Genomic DNA, 20,329 nt, shown 5'->3' on the forward strand with positions numbered 1-20,329 from the left:
CTGCGGTCCCAATGCGCATGCTGGGAACTTGGACCTGGGCCGCGCAGCCCTGGCCCGCGAGCCGCCGCGACCCCTTCCGTCTCTGTCGCTGGATGTCAGGCAGAGCCTAAGTTTCCCTCGTAAGACAGCGGCCTCTTTTGAAAGTATCCGTGAGAGCACTACCCCGGCCTGCCGGAGCCCCAGTCAACGCACAGAAAAGCCTCGGCGGCACAGACGCGGGCTTTATTAACATTTGGTAGTGAGCGCGGCCCCCGGGGCATCGCCGGGGCTCGGGGCTCGGTGACGCAACGGTTAAACCTGGCTCGCAACTTAGCGCAGGCGCCTGGGGGCAGCCCGAAGCCGGAGGGCGGGGCCACGGAGCCACTTCCGGCGGCTATGGGCGGAAAACCCAAAACTTCCGATGGGACCAAGCCTTCCGTGGCTTCACACGCACCGGAAGGGAATCTGGGTCAGCCCTCCCTCCGAAGGAGACAGCACGGATCCTCTTTTTGCATAGGCCTGCGGAAAGCACTTCCGCCCATATTCAAGGTGGCCGCCCAGGGCAGTGGGAACGGGTGGAGTTTCGGGATATGGAGCGAAGGTCACTGGGAGGGGGCGGAGCTTCCCCTGCCCAAGTTCCGATCCCACCAGGACTGGAAGACTCGCGTCCAGCTGGAGCTTTGCCGCATCTGCGTTGCTGTGCCCGCGCTCTTCGGGCGAGGAAGTCCCTTCTGGTGGGGGGAGAAAACGGTTACATGAGTTAGATTACCATGGCAGCTCGAGCCAGGCTCTCCACTTCCGTGAGCCTTCCTCTAAGTGAGATCGTGGGGGCGGATAATGAAGGCCACAACTCCCAGGAGGCTCCACGCCGGGCGGTCAGGGACGCTCGGGAGGACGCATGGGCCCCCAGGAATGGGAACTGGTTAGATCCCAGGAACTCCGTGCCGGGGACGGGAAGAGAGGATGCCTAGGGCCCTAAATGGAAAGGCCAGAGCTGGAGACCTAGCACACAAAGATGAGACCGCAATTCGAGAATCAAAGGGCCGGGAGCGATGGTGAGCGCCTGTAATCCCAGCACTTTGGGAGGTTGAACCGGGAGGATCCTTTGAGGCCAGGAGTTCCAGGCTGCAGTGAGCCGTGATCGCACCACTGCATTCCAGCCTGGGCGACAGAGCGCACAGATGCCAGCAAGGAGCAAAATACCAGCATGCCTGGTCTTCCAAGAATTCGGGGAACCCGGGAGCTTTGGCCTGGAGTGGGATCTAGACTACAGATCCCGGCATGCCCTGACACACACACACACACACACACACACACACACACACACACACACCTGGAGTGGGATCTAGACTACAGATCCCGGCATGCCCTGTGACACACACACACACACACACACACACACACACCAGGCGCGCGCGCGCGCGCACACACACACACACCAGGCGGGGGAAGAGCTGGGGAGTTGGGGCGGGGGGAGGGGGGATGTCTTGTGACTACAAATCCCAGAATGCTCTGGAGCTAGGAAGGAACAGGACGGCGTTGGGGAGGGGTCGTGGGACTCTAGATCCGGGCGTGCCTTGGGACAAGGCAGGGACAGACCGGCGGGGGTCGGCCTAGGACTGCAGGTCCTGGCACGCTAGGGACCGGCGCTCACCTTAAAGGAGTCCACAAACTCGTCACTCATCCTCCGGAGCTCGCGGCCATAGCGCTGTGCTGCCCAGAGGTTGGGGGGCGCCGAGCGCGAGCGGCCGCGAAAAGGGCTGGGCTCCTCCCCCATCCCTTCGTCGTCTTCCGTCCCCGCGGGGTAGGAGCTGTGGCGACTCCGGATCTCCACAGCCCCAGCGCCTGCAGAGGGTCAGTGGGTAGGGGGCGACGTTAATTTCAGCTCCTCTAAGCCCCTGGCCCTGCCTGAACCCTCCCCATCAGCTCTGCAGGCCCACTCGTGGGTCTTCCAGGGGCGCATCACAGCCCACCTCTCAGAGCCCCAGTCCCTTGTATGTGAATCGAGGGGAAGCTCAGGGGCCTTTGGTGAAGATTCAGGTTAACTTCTCATTAATCCCACGAATCCTTACCGAGTGCCAGTAATGGGTGAGGCCCTGTTCCCGGCACAAAATAAGGGCATAAGAAATACTAGTTACATCACAAGGTCAGGAGATCGAGACCATCCTGGCCAATATGGTGAAATCCCGTCTCTACTCAAAACACAAAAATTAGCTGGGCATAGTGGCACGTGCCTGTAGTCCCAGTTACTTGGGAGGCTGAGGCAGGAGAATCGTTTGAACCCAGGAGGGAGAGGTTGCAGTGAGCCGAGATCACGCCACTGCACTCCAGCCTAGGCTACAGGCTTTTTTTCTCAAAAGAAAACAAAACAAAACAAGAAGTATTATTAGTGCAAGACCTTCATGGGGCCTCCTGGCAACCCCTGGGTTGGTAGCTATTTCATAGTGTCTATTCTACATCGGAGGAAGCCAATCCCTTGGATAGGAAAGTGTCCTGCCACAGTCGGCAGGATTGAACGCCTCCTCTGCAACGGACCTGCAGAGCCCCTGGAGAACAAGAACCTGTCCGCTACATGTCGGCATCCCCCACAGAGCCTTCTCTGGAACTGTTGACGTTTTTAGGTACCATTGATGGTGCACTTATGTGTAGGCCGAGACATTCCCTTATTACCCTCCTAACCACCCTGGGAGGTGAGTACTAAACATGCTTAGATGAGAAGACAGAAGCTTAGAGAGTTAAGATTTGCCCAGTTTCTGTGAAGCTGTGGAGGCCTGAGGCTGGAAGGTTCCAAAGGTTTGGTGGAATCCAGAGTCCAGTTATTATCAGCGGAGCTCTGTGTCTCTTCCCTTGTCTAGCCAGCCTTTGACTCTCTTGAGCCGGTGTCCTCACCTTTATGAGGGGATAATCCTAGCCCTGACTCCCAGTGGCTGTGTGAAGGTCACATAAAATTAAAAAATGTGAAAGTGCTTTGTGGCTGGGCGTGATTCCTCATGCCTGTAAACCCAGCACTTTGGGAGGCTGAGGCAGGTGGATTGCTTGAGTTCAGGAGTTCGAGACCAGCCTAGGCAACATTGCAAAACCCCATCTCTATTAAAAAAATAATAAAAGAAGGCTAGACGCGGTGGCTCACGCTAGTAATCCCAGCACTTTGGGAGGCCAAGGCAGGTGGATCACCTGAGGTCAGAGACCAGCCTGGCCTCAAACTCTCATGAAACCCTGTCTCTACTAAAAATACAAGCGGAGATTGTGCCACTGCACTCCAGCCTGGGTAGCAGAGCGAGACTCTGTCTCAAATAATAATAATAATAACAAAAGAAAAAAGAAAGTGCTTTGTAGGCTGCAAGTGCACTATGGGTTATTATTCAGAGGCCCGCCTACTATGGTCTGTTTGAACTGTGCTCTGTGCCATCTCCCAACTCCTGCCAACTCCACTCTTCTATCCAGACCGATAAAGACTTAGAACCACTCCCCTGAGCAAACACTCAGAGTGCAATGACAGAGTGAGAAGCAGGTGGGGGGCTGGGCGCAGTGGCTCATACCTGTAATCTCAGCACTTTAGGAGGCCGAGGTGGGGGGGATCACGAGGTCAGGAGTTCAAGACCAGACTGACCAAGACGGTAAAACCCCGTCTCTACTAAAAATACAAAAAAATTAGCCAGGCACGGTGGCAGGCGCCTGTAATCCCAGCTACTCAGGAGGCTGAAGCAGGAGAATCGCTTGAACCCGGGCAGCAGAGGTTACAGTGAGCCAAGATCACGCCACTGCACCCATCTCAAAAAAAAAAAAAAAAAAAAAAAAAAAAGGCAGGCAGGGAACATGCTTGGTGTTTATGGCAAGGTATGTCTGTCAGGGAGGCTCTCTGGAGGAGGTAAATTACAGGCCAGGAATTGAAGGCGGGGGATAACCATCAGAATGTCTCTTCTCCCCTCAGAGGACCTAAGGAAGGGCCTGTGGGCCAGTGCAGGGCCTCCAGGGATCCCAGCTAGGACACATGAATAAGACATATGACTAAGAAAGCAAGTAGGCAGCCGGGTGCGGTGGCTCACACCTTTAATCCCAGCACTTTGGGAGGCCGAGGCGGGTGCATCACGAGGTCAGGAGATTGAGACCATCCTGACTAACACGGTGAAACCCCATCTGTACTAAAAATACAAAAAATTAGCCGGGCATGGTGGCAGGCGCCTTAGTTCCAGCTACTCGGGAGGCTGAGGCAGGAGAATGGCGTGAACCCAGAGGCATAGTGGCTCACGCCAGTGATCCCAACACTTTGGGAGGCCGAGGCAGGTGGATCACTTGAGGTCAGGAGTTCGAGATCAGCCTGACCCAACATGGCAAAAACCCATCTCTACTAAAAATACAAAAAAAGGCCAGGTGTGGTGGCTCATGCCTGTAATCCCAGCATTTTGGGAGCCCAAGGCAGGTGGATCACGAGGTCAGGAGTTCAAGACCAGCCTGACCCACATGGTGAAACTCCGTCTCTACTAAAAATACAAAAATTAGCCGGGTGTGGTGGTGCAAGCCTGTAATCCCAGCTACTCAGGAGGCTGAGGCAGGAGAATCACTTGAACCCGGGAGGCAGAGGTTGCAGTGAGCCGAGATTGCACCACTATACTCCAGCCTGGGTGGCAGAGCGAGACTCTGTCTCAAAAAAAAAAAAAAAAAAAAAAAAAAGAAAGAAATTAGCCAGGCATGGTGGCGTGGGCCTGTAGTCCCAGCTACTAGGGAGGTTGAGGTACAAGAATCACTTGAACCTGGGAGGCGGAGGTTGCAGTGAGCTGAGATCTCACCATTGCACTCCAGTCTGGGAGACAGACTGAGACTTTGTCTCAAAAAAAAAAAAAGCAAGTAAGGGAACGAGAGGATGGAATCCGGAAAGGCCTAGGGTAACATAGGCTGTGATCAGAGTGCCTGAGCATTCTGAGCATCACCAAAGCCCAGAGCTGCCCCCAGGTCAGGTGGGGATACCTCAAGACCCTGGAGGAGTGAGGTGGCAGTGGGGAGAGGCATACTAGGTCAGGAGTAAAGATTACAGATGAGAGCTGGGCGTGGCGGCTCATGCCTGTAATCCCAGCACTTTGGGAGGCTGAAGGATTTCGGATGGGGCAGGAGAGCCAGGAACAGAAGGGGCACTGACGGAACAGGCCTGTCTGCAGAGTAATTTCCGGTTCTGTGGGGCGGTGGCTGTGGAGCAGGGGTCAGCTAGGTGGGCCAGGCCCTGGCCACATTCCTGCTCTGACCTTGGCCCATTCTCCAACCCTTTAGGGCCCCAGTGTCTTCTGTGAAATGGGGGCAGTTCCCCATCTGCCAGGACCGCCATGACAACAAATGAGAGCAGGAAAGCCCCCTACCTGCCCCTCATAGCCTGAGGCCTCTGAGAGTCCCAGCCAGGCGAATACCCAGCTCTCCTTGTTGTACAGATGAGGAAACAGAGGCAGAGGTTAGGAACTTGCCTGAGGCCATGTGGCTGGGACAGCCTGCTTAGCCACCTAAATACGCAGAAACGGCAGCTGTTCTCCTCCACTAGCTCTGAGTGGGGCCACAGGACCACTGCGCTTGCCAGACATAAGGCCCCACAGGTGGAAGGTCAGTGACTTGCACCCAGGCACTTGGCCTGGGCACTGCCCCTTGCCCAGGGATCAGAACAAGCAGAAGACACTGGCCAGGTATGGTGGATGGTCGGAAGCCCTCCCTGTGTATTCATTCATTTGATCCTTGCCACACCCTATCAGGGAGGTTCCTCATGGTTGCCATTTTACAGAGGAAGAAACTAAGGCAGAGAGCGTAAGTAACTTGGCCAAGGTCACAGAGCTAGTAGGTAGCAGGGCTGGGATCCCAACCCAACCAATGTGGCTTCAGGGGCTGTGTGCTTAGCTGTCATGCCCCAGGCTCCTTCCAGCTGTACCTTGGGCTGTCTTGGAGGCCTAGGCTGGGGAAGGCCCCTTTGGGCCTTCTGCTAGCACCAGTTCTGCCAGGAGCCTGTCCTATGGGGTGGGAGTTTTTCACCAAATTCGTGGACTTAGCAATGCCAAGCTAGTTGTTATCAAGATGATACCCATTTGTGTAAATTGAATTATATATACGTAAATACAAATATACATATATATATATTTGTATGTGTATATATGTGTGTGTGTGTGTGTGTATATATATATATATATATATATATATATGTATTTTTTTTTTTAGAGGGAGTATTGCTTTGTCACCCAGGCTGGAGTGCAGTGATGTGATCTTGGCTCACTGCAACCTCTGCTCTCCGGGTTCAAATGCTTCTCCTGCCTCAGCCTCCCAAGTAGCTGGGATTACAGGTGCCCGCTGCCACCATGCCTGGCTAATTTTTGTATTTTTAGTAGAGACGGGGTTTCACCATGTTGATCGGGCTGGTCTTGAACTCCTGACCTCAGGCAATCCACGCGCCTCGGCCCCGCAAAGTGCTGTGAGCAAAGTGCTGGGATTACAAGTGTGAGCCACCGTGCCTGGCCCTAAGTTGAATTTTTAAAAAGTGTCCTATTTACAGGGAAAAACCCCGGGGGAGTGTCTGTGAATTCCCTGGGGGAAGGAGGGGGCTGGGGCAGGGCCTGGGCCAGCCTCTCCCTTCTCTGGGGAAGGAAAGGGGTGTGGCTTCTCCTTGGGTGTGAACATGGGTGGGTGCCCAGGCCTGCCCACTCTTGCCATCCGCCTAGAGCCTGGCCCGGAGCTGGGTGTGGAAGTGGAGGGTGGTGGCTGTGGCTAGAAGTGCCCCAGGCCCCAGCATGGCACCTCCAGCTTTACATTCTCTGCGTGTTGGGCTTCTGAGTCAGCGGCTGGGGCGGACATCCCTGCTGATGCTTCCGCGAGCATCCCTGTACTGGGATTTTCAGAGTCCTCAGATTCCCAAGAAGGAGAATACCAAGTTCTCCCTGTTTTATAGATGAGGAAACAGAGGCACACTTAATTACAAGACACTTGCACGCTGAATTGCACACTTAATTAAAACAGTGGTGTTCCAGACCGTTTGGAGCAGTGAAGCTCTGCCATCAGGCAGGGCTGGGTTTGGATCCTGCCCCTACCACATGCCGACCACACACAATCTGCTGCTGGGGGAGGCTGATGTCACAGTGGCCAGTGCTGCCACCCCAACCTGGGCAGACACTCGCAGCCTGTCAGCCTCCGGCACCCGCAGGCCTCAGCCTCGACTATAGCCTTCCGGTACAGAAGCCCCTTCAGGCCTGCAGAGAACACCCCCCACCTTGCTCAGAGCTCATAAAATCAGAAAGTACTCTAAAGTTGGCAAATGTTTCCTTTTTGTTTTTAAAAAACAGCGACAGGGTCTCTGTCACCCAGTCTGGAGTGTGGTGGAACGATCTCAGCTTACTGCAGCCTCAAAATCCTAGGCGCAATCAATCTTCCCATCTCAGCCTCCTGAGTAGCTTGGACTACAGGCACCACCATGCCCAGCTAATTTTTTAATTTAAAAAATTTTTAGAGAAGGGTCTTGCCATCTTGCCCAGGCTGGTCTTGAACTCCTGAGCTCAAGTGATCCTCCTGCCTTGGTCTCCCAGAGGGCTGGGATTACAGGCATGAAAGGCTGGCTGGCAAATGTTTGTTCACTTTCTTTTCCCTTTTCCCAAGTTAGCTGAAAATGTTTTCTATAAAGGGAGTTCAGTGGGCCACGTGGTCTCTGTGACAACCACTCAGCTTTGTGGCCAGAGCTGAAAGGAAACCATAATCAATGTGTAAATGAATTTTACACATTGTGTTCCACTAACACTTGCTGTGTTCCACTAACACTTTCTTTAGGGACCTTGAAATTTGAATTTCATAGAATGTTCACGTTACAAAATATAGTTCTTTGGATTTTTGTCTGCAATTAAAAAATGTAGGCCCAATGTGGTGGCTCATGCCTATAATCCCAACACTTTGGGAGGCCAAGGCAAAAGGACTGCTTGAGGCCAGGAGTTCGAGACCAGCCTGAGCAACATAGAAAGACCCTTGTCTCTACAAAAATTAAAATAAAAAAATTAGCCAGGCATGGTGGCGTGCGCCTGTCGTCCCAGCTACTTAGGAAGCTGAGGTGGAAGGTTGGCTGGAGCCCAGAAATTTGAGGCTTTATAAATATATAAAGCCAAGAATATATATAAAAGCAAGAAAATCACTTGAACCTGGGAGGTAGAGGTTGCTGCGAGGCGAGATTGCACCACTGCACTCCAGCTCCAGCCTGGGCGACAGAGCGAGACTCCATCTCGGGAAAAAAAAAATTATATATATATATTTATATATAAACATATATATAATAAAAATATATATACATAAAGTAATAACAGTGGCATTTCTAATAACAGCAGCAAACAGCCCCCCCTCTGCGCCAGGCACTGTTTCCAAGCACTTTTCCTGTATTAACTCATCAGGTCCTCACTACAGTCCTGCGAGGTGGGACTAGTTCTCTTCCCGTTTACAGATGAGGAAACTCAGGCAGATGGAGTTAATTAACCTGCTCAAGCTCAACCTGCTAGGAAGGGTACAGCCACGTTTGAACCCTGCAGTCTGGCCCAGGGGCTAGCACTGGGCTGCTTCTTTCTGCCTCTCCACTGTCCACACCTGTTTCAGACACTGGGCTGTCACAGCACAAGGTGGCTGCAGTCCCTGCCCTGGGGACACCTCAGCCATCCAGCAGGGGAGCCTGGTGGCAGGGACTATGAAGAGTGACGGAACCAAGTGTGAGTTGCTCGGCGCAGGTAGAGGAGGCAGAGGCCCCGTGGCTCTGGCAGGGCACTGGCACTTGCTGATCTTTTCTGGGAAATCACTTGCTTTTGGAGACACTGAAAACTAAATCAAAAGGTTAAGAAATCCAGCTCTGTTTCCTCCTGCAGCCCTCTTTCCCACGGGTCTGCAGCTGGGGCTGGGGGGAGATGTCGTCCACTTTGCTCTTTATTACCTTGCCGGCCCCTTGCAGGCCCCTCCCACACCCTGCTCCCAGGTCAAGTCCCTGGCCTGTGCAGAATGTTACTCCTGTCTGCCACTCCACCAGCACCCTGTCTCCTTTCTGTACCTTGCTACTCCTTCTACCATGATCTTGTCCCACTCTCCCCTCAGACTCATTCCCAGGGACATAACCTAGGCCTTGTCACCATCAAATAACTCCATCCCAAGCTTCCCACCAGCTGACCCAACCTGTGTGGATCATGCCCCTAGGACCTCAGCTCCAACAATGCTGCGGCTTCCCAGGTCTTGCTCCCTTCCCTGAAGCTCAGCCAGCTTGGACCCCACACCTACCCTGCCTTCCTTTGCACGCAACTGAAGCCCCTACCCCTAACTGGACTGAGACAAGCACAACTCCGGTTCAGACTCCAGGTCCCTGCCAGCTCCCACTAGCACCCTGCTAAAAATCCCACCAGATGCTTAAAAGCCACCTCTAGTGGCCGGGCACGGTGGCTCATGTCTGTAATCCCAGCACTTTGGGAGGCTGAGGCGGGTGGATCACGAGGTCCGGAGTTCGAGACCAGCCTGGCCAACATGATGAAACCCCGTCTCTACTAAAAATACAAAAATTAGCTGGGCATGGCGCATGCCTGTAATCCCAGCTACTGGTGAGGCTGAGGCAGGAGAATGGCTTGAACCCAGGAAGTGGAAGTTGCAGGGAGCCGAGATCGTGCCACTGCACTCCAGCCTGGGAGACAGAGTAAGACTCCATCTCAAAAAAAAAAAAAAAAAAAGGGCCGGGCGCGGTGGCTCACGCTTGTAATCCCAGCACTTTGGGAGGCCGAGGTGGGTGAATCACGAGGTCAGGAGATCGAGACCACGGTGAAACCCCGTCTCTACTAAAAATATAAAAAATTACCCGGGCGTGGTGGCGGGCGCCTGTAGTCCCAGCTACTCGGAGAGGCTGAGGCAGGAGAATGGCGTGAACCCGGGAGGCGGAGCTTGCAGTGAGCCGAGATTGCGCCACTGAACTCCAGCCTGGGCGACAGAGTGAGACTCCGTCTCAAAAAAAAAAAAAAAAAAAAAAAAAAAAAGAATCTCCCTCTAGCCCACCCTCTAGGGTGGCCTCCAGATCCTCCCTTACCCTTCAGTGTTTCTTCTCCATTAAAAGCAACTTCATCCTACCGGGTGCTCAAGCCAGATTCCTTGGTGTTGGCTGGGCACTGTGGCTCATGCCTGTAATCCCAGCACTTTGTGAGGCCAAGGTAGGAGGATCACTTGGGGCCAAAAGCTCAAGACCAGCCTGGCCAACATAGCAAGACCTTGTCTCTAAAATTAATAATAATTTGGCCAGGCACGGTAGCTCACGTCTGTAATCCCAGCACTTTGGGAGGCCAAGGCGGGCAGATCACAAGGTCAGGAGATCAAGACCATCCTGGCTAACATGGTGAAACCCCATCTCTACTAAAAACACACACAAAAAAATTAGCTGGGCGTGGTGGCGGGAGGCTGTAGTCCCAGCTACTCTGGAAGCTGAGGCAGGAGAATGGCGTGAACCCGGGAGGTGGAGCTTGCAGTGAGCCGAGATGGCGCCACTGCACTCCAGCCTGGGCGACAGAGCGAAGACTCCGTCTCACCATGTTAGCCAGGATGGTCTCAATTTCCTGACCTCGTGATCCACCCGCCTCGGCCTCCCAAAGTGCTGGGATTACAGGCGTGAGCCACTGCGCCCGGCTGCAGCCTAATAATTTTTAAAAAATTCCTTGGCGGCCAGGCGCGGTGGCTCACGCTTGTAATCTCAGCACTTTGGGAGGCCGAGGCGGGCGGATCACGAGGTCAGGAGATTGAGACCACGGTGAAACCCCGTCTCTACTAAAAAATACAAAAAATTAGCCGGGCGTGGTGGCGGACGCCTGTAGTCCCAGCTACTCGGAGAGGCTGAGGCAGGAGAATGGCATGAACCTGGGAGGCGGAGCTTGCAGTGAGCCGAGATCTCGCCACTGCACTCCAGCCTGGGCAACAGAGCGAGACTCCGTCTCAAAAAAAAAAAAAAAAAAATTCCTTGGCATCATCCTGACTCCTCTCTTTCCCTTGCACCCCACATCCAGTCCATCAGCAGATCCTGCTAGTTCTGCTTTAAAAATAAATCCAGAGGCCAGCTACTTCTCACCACCTCCCTGGTGACTCTCTGAATGTCTAAATCTGACCATGCTGCCTCTGCTCAAAGCCTTTCCAGGTTTTTACTCAAAGGCAAAGCCAAAGCCAGAGTCCTTACAATGACCTTCAACTTTAGGTCTCCAAATACCCTTTCCTAAACCCCCTCCCCTAGGCCCACCCTAGCCAGGAGCCGTGTTGCCCTCAGGGCCTTAGCATCTGCCCTTCTCTCTGCCTGGAACTCTCTTCCCATCATCCCTGTGGCCTTGGCTCCAGTGGTGCTTCTCACCAAGGTGAGTGCTGACCACCTCTGCTACCATCACTCCCCCCTGCCCCTGTGACTCCTTATTCTCTTAACCCTTTTTTTTTTTGAGACGAATCTCACTCTGTTGCCAGGCTGGAGTGCAGTGGCACGATCTCGGCTCACTGCAACATCCACCTCCTGGGTTCAAGTGATTCTTCTGCCTCAGCCTCCCGAGTAGCTGGGACTACAGGTGCGCGCCACTACGTCCAGCTAATTTTTGTATTTTTAGTAGAGATGGGGTTTCACCATGTTGGCCAGGATGGTCTCCATCTCTTGACCTTGTGATCCGCCCGCCTCGGCCTCCCAAAGTGTTGGAATTACAGGTGTGAGCTACCGTGCCTGGCCTCTCTTAACTCTTTTACATGCTGCCCCCATACAAATCTCACGCGTGATAGGATGCTTTTGTGCTTGTTTGCTTATGGCCCCACCAGCTCACTAGAAGGTAGGCTCCACAAGGGCAAGGATTCCTGACGCTTGGTTTCACCGAGGTCCCCCTAGCAACTGGAACAGCCTGTGTCACACGGTGAACACTCACTGTGCGGCGCGAGTGAATGCTGAGTGTGTGTGGGGGGGGCAGAGAACAGGGGAAGTTTGTGAGCAGAGAAACAGCCAAGTGCAAGCTCAGGAAGTTAAAGAAAGCTGTGGAGGCTGAGCATGGTGGCTCACGCCAGTAATCTCAACAGTCTGGGAGGCCAAGGTAAGAGGATCGCTTGGGCCCAGGAATTCGAGACCAGAATGGGCAACAAAGCAAGACCCCACCTCTACAAAAAACAAAAAATGAGCTGGTGTGGTGGCATGCACCTGTGGTCCCAGCTGTTCTGGAGGCTGAGGCAGGAGGATTGTTTGAGCCCAGGAGTTTGAGACCTGCCTGGGCAACAAAAGGAGACCCCACCTCTGCCCTCATCTCATGGAAATGTGAAAAATGCTGGGCGTGGTGGCTCATGCCTGTAATCCCAACACTGTTGGGAGGCTGAGGCGGGTGGATTACGAGGTCAGGAAATGGAGACCACCTTGGCTAACACGGTGAAACCCCACCTCTAATAAAAATACAAGAAATTAGCCGGGCATGGTGACGCGCGCCTGTAGTCCCAGCTACTCGGGAGGCTGAGGCAGAAGAACTGCTTGAACCCAGGAGGCGGAGGTTGCAGTGAGCTGAGATTGCACCACTGCACTCTAGCCTGGGCAGCAGAGTGAGACTCCGTCTCAGAAAAAAAAAAAAGAAAAAGTAAAAAATAAATTAACTGGGTGTGGTCCACACACCTGTATTCCCAGTTACATGGGAGGATTGCTTAAGCCCAGAAGTTCCAGGCTGCAGTGAGCTGAGATCGCACCTCTGTACTCCCTCCTGGGTGACAGAGTGAGACCCTGTCTCAAAACAAAACAAACCAAAAAAAAAAAAGAAAGCAAGCTGTGGGATCCAATCTGAGAGAATCGAGTGTGTGTGTTTATGCGTAAAAGAGTGAGGGGAAGGAGGCCTCTTAAGCCTTCTTAATCCTGAAAATGGGGAGGAGGTCGTTTAAGCTTCAGTGCCAGAGTGACATGACCTTGTTTTCTATTTTTAGAGATGGGGTCTGGCTATGTTGCCCAGGCTGGTCTTGAATTCCTGGGCTCAAGCCAGCCTCCTGAGTTGCTGGGACTACAGACATGTGCCACCCCACCCGGCTTGACCTGGTTTTTGTGTTCAGAATATATCTGTTGTTGTTCCAGGTGCTGAGGCCAGTGCTGGGCACAGAGGTGGGAGAGCCTACTGAGAAATGGACATGGAACCCCAGTGTCCATCCTTCCATCTTGGAGCCTGTGCTTCTTATCCCACACAGCCCTGCTGTCTGGGAGGACTGTCTGGCCCTTGAGGTCACCTGCCCCTGGCCACTGTGCCAGGACAGCCCTGCTTTGGGTACAAGCCACAGGGCAAGAAAGAACACATCCGGGAGCTGGAAGGCCCAATCCCAGGGAAAGCATGTAGCCTGGGGCAGGGCACCAAGAAGCCTTCCAGCCCCCACCTTCTAAGGAAAGAAACACCAGGCAGGTGTGGCCTTAGGCAGGCCCCTTTTCCTTTTCGGATCACTGCCTGCCTGTCACTGATTTCTGTCCTAGCCCCACACTAATAGCTGCCATATATATATATGTATTTTAAGAGCTGGAGTCTCCCTAAGTCACCCAGGCTGGCCTTGAACTTCTGGGCTCAAGCGATACTCCTGCTTTGGCCTCCCAAAGTGCTGGGATTACAGGTGTGAGCCACCATGCCCAGCAGCTACCATTTTTTAGCTTTAATGTGCACCAGCTCTGTAATCAAGTGCATCCTATATGTTCCTGATAATTAACAGTCCTACAATGGTGGTTATTAATTGCTGTTTTACTGGGGCTCTGAGAGGTTGGGGACCGACCCAAAGCATTCAGTGCCTGTGGATGCCACTGGGATGCAGGGAGCCAGCGGGCTGGGGGTGAGGTGTCCCGGCAGGTGGAGGTGGTGGGGTACTTACCTCCATGATGGCTGCTGCTGGTTAGCTGCTCCTGCTGGTGACTGGCGTCCCACAGGAGGCCTGGGGCCTGGCGATGATGCTTGCCAGAGCCTGAGGGCCTGTCCCCTGCGGGGCTGGGGCCCAGGCCCCTCTCTGCAGAGCTGGAGTCTTCCTGCTCACTCGGCTCAAACTCTGGGATCTGGAACATGCTCTGGGCTGTGAGGACAAGATGTTAGGTAGTCAAGGCACAGCTGGGGCCAACGGTGGCCCTAGAAGGCAGAGGCAGGCGCCCCTGGCTCCCTCTTCCACCCTAGCGCCCCCAGGCCCGCCAGGCCTCCTGGGCCCTCATCTGTCTGTCGGGTCTGGCCTGGCAGGGAGCTGAGGCTGTCGGCTCGGGACCTCAGTCTCCCCTCAGAACCCCGGTGGACCCAGGCCCCTACCCAGGCCCCGCCCCGCCCGTGGTGACGGCGCACAGGTCTCACCCCAAGCCCGATCTCGAGGCCCCTGACCCGGGTCTGCCGCCTCCCTCCAGCACCCCGGGCTCCGGGCCCTAGTTGCTTGGGCAACGGGAAGTGTCAGCGACCTGGCCCAATCACCTCTCGGAACGTCACTCGGGTCGGCCCAGAGGCGGGGTCATCCCGGCCCGGCCCCGCCCCCCCGCCGGACCCAAGGCTCCTCGCCCGCAGCCTTTTTTCTCCCTCCTTCGGCCCGGGTGCTCACATCCTCGCTGCCTCACACCTTGGGCGTTTGTGGGAGCAGGAGAGGGATTCTCTGGGGTCCCCATTTGGAACCCGGAGACCCACTTCTGCCAACAAGTCCTTCAGCCTCTCTGGGCCTTAGTTTCCCCCCAGTGAAGTGGGGATACTGACAGCTCCCCCGGGAGCCAGTGAAAACTTTGTGAAGGGAGTGATTACTGCGGGCGAAGGCGCTTGGCACAGCCACAACTGAAGCTCAGCCGTCGGATGCGATTATTGTTGCTATTGTTACTGCTCCGCTTGGACTGGGTGCCCGGTCGGAAAGTCCCGCTCCCTGCTCCTCCTCCCAGGCGCGGAAGCTTCGCGCCGCCCGCCTCGGGGGACACCTCCCGCGCCATCTCGGGGGCACTGGAGATAAGGAAAGGAACCTCCTCCCTGGCTGGGATGGCTGCCCGGGCGCGGGAGGAGGGCCGGGGACCCGGTGAGGGTGGACCGTAGGGCCCGTGGGGGCTTCGCGCCTGGCAGGCGGCCGGCCAGGTGAGCAGGGCCGCGGGCGCGCCGGGGCGGGGGGCGGGCCCGCGCGGGGGATTCGGGGCTCCGCGGGTTCAGGCCCGGGGGCGGGGCTCGGGGGCCATCTTGGCTATGGGCGGAAGTTTTCTTCAGAGACCGAGGGACGGGAATCCGTTGCCGCCCCCGGCCGGGCGGCACGACCCCGATTTGGGTATAGGAGAGAGGAGCGTGGGAACTGGCGGCCCCCCATATAAGTAAAGGCGGGCGACCCGGGTCACGGCCCACCCAGGGACCCCCTGGATGCGGCACGGCCCCCGCAACTCGGCCGCCCTCCCGCCGCCTCCCGTAACCCCGGGCGCCCGCCAGCGGCGCAGCTCGCGCCAATTCTCGTACGGTTTCACGCCGGGTGCGGCGTTGGACTGCGGAGCCAGCCGGGCCCCTGCGCAATTTGCGTAGCGAACGGCGCCCGCGCAGGCGCAGGAGGAAGAGGGGGGCGGAGCAGCGGGAGCCGGGGAGCCGGGGAGCCGGAGCCCTGGGTCCCTACGACCTGAGCCGGCTCTCCCATCAGCGGCCTGAGGACCTGGCATCCGCCTCCTCCCTCCCCTTGAGGCTGGAGAGTGGACGCGGTGGGGGAGGGTGGGGCGGGGGCAACTTTCGAGAATTACGAGGACAGGAGGCAGAGGCCCTCCCCATCCGCATTATTGGAGGAGATAGAGCCTCCCCCAGCTTGGGGAGGGGGAGAGCGGGGCATTGGGCGCCCCCCGCAGCGGCCGCTGCCCTGACCCGACGGGCATCGGCCGGCTCTCCCCCTCCCGCCAGGACGACATGAACGACCGAGGCCAGGGACTCCTCTCCTTGGGCCTCTGCATCCCCCCATCCCTGGCTCTGGGGTAGGCCCAGGGAGGAGACACCCCCAACCCCTATCCGGTCTGCCCTGGAGAGAAGGGACTGCCCTTCCATGCCCCTGAGTGAGGGGCGTGGGGCCCAGGCTGCCTGTGTTCCCCAAGGGCAAGGGTCTCTCTGTTGAGGAGGAGGGGCCTGTCAGCCACAACTTCTTTCCTCCTGAGCGCCCCATCTCCCTCTCTGCACCCTGCAATTCCCACCCCTCCGTATTTATTTCCCTGGCCCCGCCGACAACCCCTCCGTGTCTGTCTCCGGGATTCAGGCCTCCTTCCCTGACATGGAGAGTAACCTGTCTGGCCTGGTGCCTGCTGCCGGGCTGGTGCCTGCGCTGCCACCTGCTGTGACCCTGGGGCTGACGGCTGCCTACACCACCCTGTATGCCCTGCTCTTCTTCTCCGTCTATGCCCAGCTCTGGCTGGTGCTTCTGTATGGGCACAAGCGTCTCAGCTATCAGACAGTGTTCCTGGCGCTCTGTCTGCTCTGGGCCGCCTTGCGTACCACCCTCTTCTCCTTCTACTTCCGAGATACTCCCCGCGCCAACCGCCTGGGGCCCTTGCCCTTCTGGCTTCTCTACTGCTGTCCCGTCTGCCTGCAGTTCTTCACCTTGACGCTTATGAACCTCTACTTTGCCCAGGTAACCAACTGTGGTCCCGGGTGGGGGGCGGGAGGTGGCAAGCCTCAAGGACCCACAGGAGTGAAGGGCATCTCTGCTCCTAGGTGGTGTTCAAGGCCAAGGTGAAGCGTCGGCCGGAGATGAGCCGAGGCTTGTAAGTACTCGCGACACTGGTGGGCTCAGCCTCCAGGTCAGGGGCAGGGGACAGTCCCATGTAGATCCCTTCCCACCTCTCAGGGCTGAGGCAAAGGCAACCCAGGGAATGTCTGTGGAAGATCTTGGAAAAGTTAAAGCACCTGGCGCAGATGGCTCAGCAGAGGCGTTGCAGATCTGCAAGGCACAAGAATAGGAATGGTTGTGGTAGTGTAAGGGAGAGGGCCCCAGTGTCATCCACCATGGAGGGCGAGCTGGAGGCTCCAGCTCATGGAAGCACCAAAGCCATATGCACTCCTGGGTGACCTGGGGCTGCAATGCCCTCGTCATTTGTACAGTGTCTTACGGTTTATAAAGAGCTTTCCCAGCCATCTTTTATTTGTACAATTTCCCTGAGAGGCTACTATCCTCCCTTGAGAGATGAGGGAACTGAGGCCCAGCCAGGTAAGACAGTAGGATCAAGGTCACAGAGCTGGGGCTCAGACGGAGACTTCTGACTCCAGTTGGTGCACCTTCCGAGGTACCATGGCTGTCAGTCACCTTCTGACCTTTTTGGGCCTCAGTTTCTCCATCTGTAAGAGTGGAGGAACAGGGCTCAGACTGGATGCCCTGAGTTCTGTCAACACTGGGGTTTCCTGCAGGAGGTGGGGCAGGTGGTGAGTGCTGAGGGCTGTTGAGGGCCCAGGCTGACTGTGCTGTGGCTGCAGGCTCGCTGTCCGAGGGGCCTTTGTGGGGGCCTCGCTGCTCTTTCTGCTGGTGAACGTGCTGTGTGCTGTGCTCTCCCATCGGCGCCGGGCACAGCCCTGGGCCCTGCTGCTTGTCCGCGTCCTGGTGAGCGACTCCCTGTTCGTCATCTGTGCGCTGTCTCTTGCTGCCTGCCTCTGCCTCGTCGCCAGGCGGGCGCCCTCCACTAGCATCTACCTGGAGGCCAAGGTAGGGCTGCAGCACTGATGTCCAGGTGTCTTTTGGGGTCACTCGGCAGTGGTTCTCAGGGTGTAGAGGAAGCTGGGAGCCTTCTGTCCCTGAGGGTCCTCTGTTGTTATCTGTGCCAGGGGACCAGTGTGTGCCAGGCGGCCGCGATGGGTGGCGCCATGGTCCTGCTCTATGCCAGCCGGGCCTGCTACAACCTGACAGCACTGGCCTTGGCCCCCCAGAGTCGGCTGGACACCTTCGATTACGACTGGTACAATGTGTCTGACCAGGTGGGCATATGCATGTCTGCCACCTCCTTAGTAGCCATGGCACCTTGGCCCCAGCTGGCCTGGGCCCTGTCCCACTACCCCTTTGGCGTGACTGCAGACTGCCACCAGCCCCTCCCTTCCCACAGGCGGACCTGGTGAATGACCTGGGGAACAAAGGCTACCTGGTATTTGGCCTCATCCTCTTCGTGTGGGAGCTACTGCCCACCACCCTGCTGGTGGGCTTCTTCCGGGTGCACCGGCCCCCACAGGACCTGGTAAGGGTCTGCTCCCTCCTCTGTGGGGCCAGTGGAGAGGGGCGGATGCTGGGAATCCTGGGTTGGGGTCTGGGGATGGGCCTGGGAGGCCAGTGCAGGCCAGGAGTAAGTACTGATGATGGCTTCCTCCCCCAGAGCACCAGCCACATCCTCAATGGGCAGGTCTTTGCCTCCCGGTCCTACTTCTTTGACCGGGCTGGGCACTGTGAAGATGAGGGCTGCTCCTGGGAGCACAGCCGGGGTGAGAGCACCAGGTAGGAGCCATGGCACTGCCTTAGTACCCCTGCCCCACCCCCCCCACCGGCTCCATCAAGCTATGGGGGACGGAGAGAGCCAGGTCTTGCCTTCCACCCCTGCCATGGCCTTTGCTTCCCCATCTGTACTAGGTGAGGTCCCCTGGGTTCCTATTGCTAAAGCCTCCACCCCTTGCCTAGAGATGTACTTTGCCCTGGGCCCCGAAGGTCTAGGTCACAGGGGTTCTGTTCTAAGCCTGTCTTCCTCCTGCAGCTCTTGTGACTGTGGCCCTGGTCACTGTCCTGAGACTGACCCTGTTTCTCTGCCGCAGTATGTCGGGCAGTCTAGGCTCTGGGAGCTGGTATGGTGCCATCGGGCGTGAGCCGGGCTGGTATGGGGGCAGCCAGACGAAGACCACTCCTCTGCTCTTCTCCCAGGTGCCAGGACCAGGCGGCCACCACCACAGTCTCTACTCCACCCCACAGACGTGATCCCCCTCCCTCCCCCACAGAATACCCAGGCCCCAGTCCCCCTCACCCTAGGCCCCTGTGCCAAGTTTGTCTGCCGCTTCTTGCCCAGGATCTTGGGGGTCGTGGCTGCCCCCTCCTCTGGCCGGCTCCTTGCTGCTCCTGTCATAGTGAGCTTGTGCCGTCCCCCTAGGATGGGGGGTGTGGCCCTGGCTGCCAGATGCCCACAGCACCCTGGCATGACCTGCCACCTCCGCTTCCACACCGGAGCCAGCTACCTCTCCTGTGCCTGCCACTCAATAAACAGTGTCTGCGCCCCACAGTTGTGCACCTGTCTGTCATCTGCCTTGTGTTCCTGTCACTTTTGCCTGTTTGGCCTAAGGCTGAACAGACGCCCTTGAAGTGGGCTGCTAGGCTGGGCAGGGGTGACTTACCACATCAAGGCTGGTGGGCTGGGAGAGGAGGGGCCTGCAATTTGCAAGGGAAGAAGACCACACAGGCCTTTGTTCTCAAAGCTCTCCTGGCCCAGAATTGCCCCACTAACTCCAGATCCCTCTCCACTTGAACAGTTCCTACTCTTTCCTCAAGACCTGCGTCAACTGTCACCTCCTTTAGGAAGCCTTCTGTCTCCTGGTCAAGGGACATGGTCCCTCTGCTGGGCCCCACAGCCTCACATTACTGTGATTATGTGGCTATTGAGGTTTTTTTGTTTTGTTTTGTTTTTTGAGGCAGGGTCTCACTGTCACTCAGACTGGAGTGCAGTGGCACGATCATGGCCCACTGCAGCCTCAACCTACCAGGCTCAAGCAATCCTCCTGCCTCAGTCTCCCGAGTAGCTGAGACTACAGGCACATGCCACCGTGCCTGACTAATTTTTTAATTTTTAATCTTAGAGGTGGGGTTTCACCATGTTGCCCAGGCTGATCTCAAACCCCTAGGCTCAAGCAATCCACCCACCTCAGCCTCCCAAAGTGCTGGGATTACAGGCATGAGGTACTATGCCTGGCAGCTTCTGAGTTTTTTTTTTTTTTTTGAAACGGAGTCTCACTCTGTCGCCCAGGCTGGAGTGCAGTGGCGCAATCTCAGCTCACTGCAAGCTCCGCCTCCCGAGTTCACGCCATTCCCCTGCCTCAGCCTCCTGAGTAGCTGGGACTACAGGCGGCCACCACCACGCCCGGCTAATTTTTTGTATTTTTAGTAGAGACCGGGTTTCACCATGTTAGCCAGGATGGTCTCGATCTCCTGACCTCGTGATCCGCCCACCTCGGCCTCCCAAAGTGCTGGGATTACAGGCGTGAGCCACCGTGCCCGGCCAGCTTCTGAGTCTTAACCCCAATGGATTAGACTTTCTGGAGGCCCTGTTTCCCTATCACCACCCCAACCTGGTCTTTAGGAGCCAGGAGTTAGTCCAGGGCTTGCTGGGGAGTTGGCGCGGTGGCTGAGCAGCCCCCATCTTCCTACCAGGGTGTGGGTTTGCCCAGATGTACAGGTGGTCCCCTAGCTA

General features: G+C 56.5%; 2 protein-coding genes across 5 annotated transcripts; one reads left to right on the forward strand and one right to left on the reverse strand.

The window, feature by feature from the left end:
* Positions 1-201: 201 nt before the first annotated feature.
* Positions 202-14,356, reverse strand: BAD (BCL2 associated agonist of cell death). The gene is made up of 4 exons (XM_030811063.1): positions 14,277-14,356; positions 13,816-14,010; positions 1,634-1,824; positions 202-710 (listed from the first exon to the last, which is right to left on the reverse strand). Exons 2-4 carry the CDS (start codon positions 14,000-14,002, stop codon positions 582-584), a joined length of 507 nt encoding a protein of 168 aa, XP_030666923.1. The 5' UTR covers positions 14,003-14,010; positions 14,277-14,356; the 3' UTR covers positions 202-581.
* Positions 14,357-14,418: 62 nt separating this feature from the next.
* On the forward strand, positions 14,419-19,153 carry GPR137 (G protein-coupled receptor 137). 4 transcript variants are annotated; one of them, XM_030811060.1, is made up of 8 exons: positions 14,419-15,026; positions 16,165-16,536; positions 16,620-16,669; positions 17,376-17,601; positions 17,721-17,870; positions 17,996-18,124; positions 18,260-18,378; positions 18,796-19,147. In XM_030811060.1, the coding sequence occupies exons 2-8, from the start codon at positions 16,180-16,182 to the stop codon at positions 19,016-19,018; spliced, it is 1,254 nt and encodes a 417-aa protein (XP_030666920.1). In that variant the 5' UTR covers positions 14,419-15,026; positions 16,165-16,179; the 3' UTR covers positions 19,019-19,147. The 4 variants fall into 4 exon arrangements, with proteins under 4 accessions (XP_030666920.1, XP_030666921.1, XP_030666919.1 ...); XM_030811061.1 differs by lacking the exon at positions 14,419-15,026 and adding an exon at positions 15,074-15,889; XM_030811059.1 differs by lacking the exon at positions 14,419-15,026 and having other exon boundaries at positions 15,075-16,536.
* The last annotated feature ends 1,176 nt before the right edge of the window (positions 19,154-20,329 follow it).

The sequence above is a fragment of the Nomascus leucogenys genome, chromosome 4 (assembly GCF_006542625.1).
Source record: "Nomascus leucogenys isolate Asia chromosome 4, Asia_NLE_v1, whole genome shotgun sequence".
In the NCBI taxonomy this organism is placed as follows: Eukaryota; Metazoa; Chordata; class Mammalia; order Primates; family Hylobatidae; genus Nomascus; species Nomascus leucogenys.

Coding starts and splice junctions, on each gene's coding strand:
- GPR137 (XM_030811060.1), top strand. CDS start 16,180: ATGGAGAGTAACCTGTCTGGCCTGGTGCCTGCTGCCGGGCTGGTGCCT. Junction 16,537..16,619: donor TGAACCTCTACTTTGCCCAG/GTAACCAACTGT, acceptor CTCTGCTCCTAG/GTGGTGTTCAAGGCCAAGGT. Junction 17,871..17,995: donor GGTACAATGTGTCTGACCAG/GTGGGCATATGC, acceptor CCCTTCCCACAG/GCGGACCTGGTGAATGACCT.
- BAD (XM_030811063.1), bottom strand. CDS start 14,002: ATGTTCCAGATCCCAGAGTTTGAGCCGAGTGAGCAGGAAGACTCCAGC. Junction 1,825..13,815: donor CAGCAGCAGCCATCATGGAG/GTAAGTACCCCA, acceptor GACCCTCTGCAG/GCGCTGGGGCTGTGGAGATC. Junction 711..1,633: donor AGTTTGTGGACTCCTTTAAG/GTGAGCGCCGGT, acceptor TCCCCCCACCAG/AAGGGACTTCCTCGCCCGAA.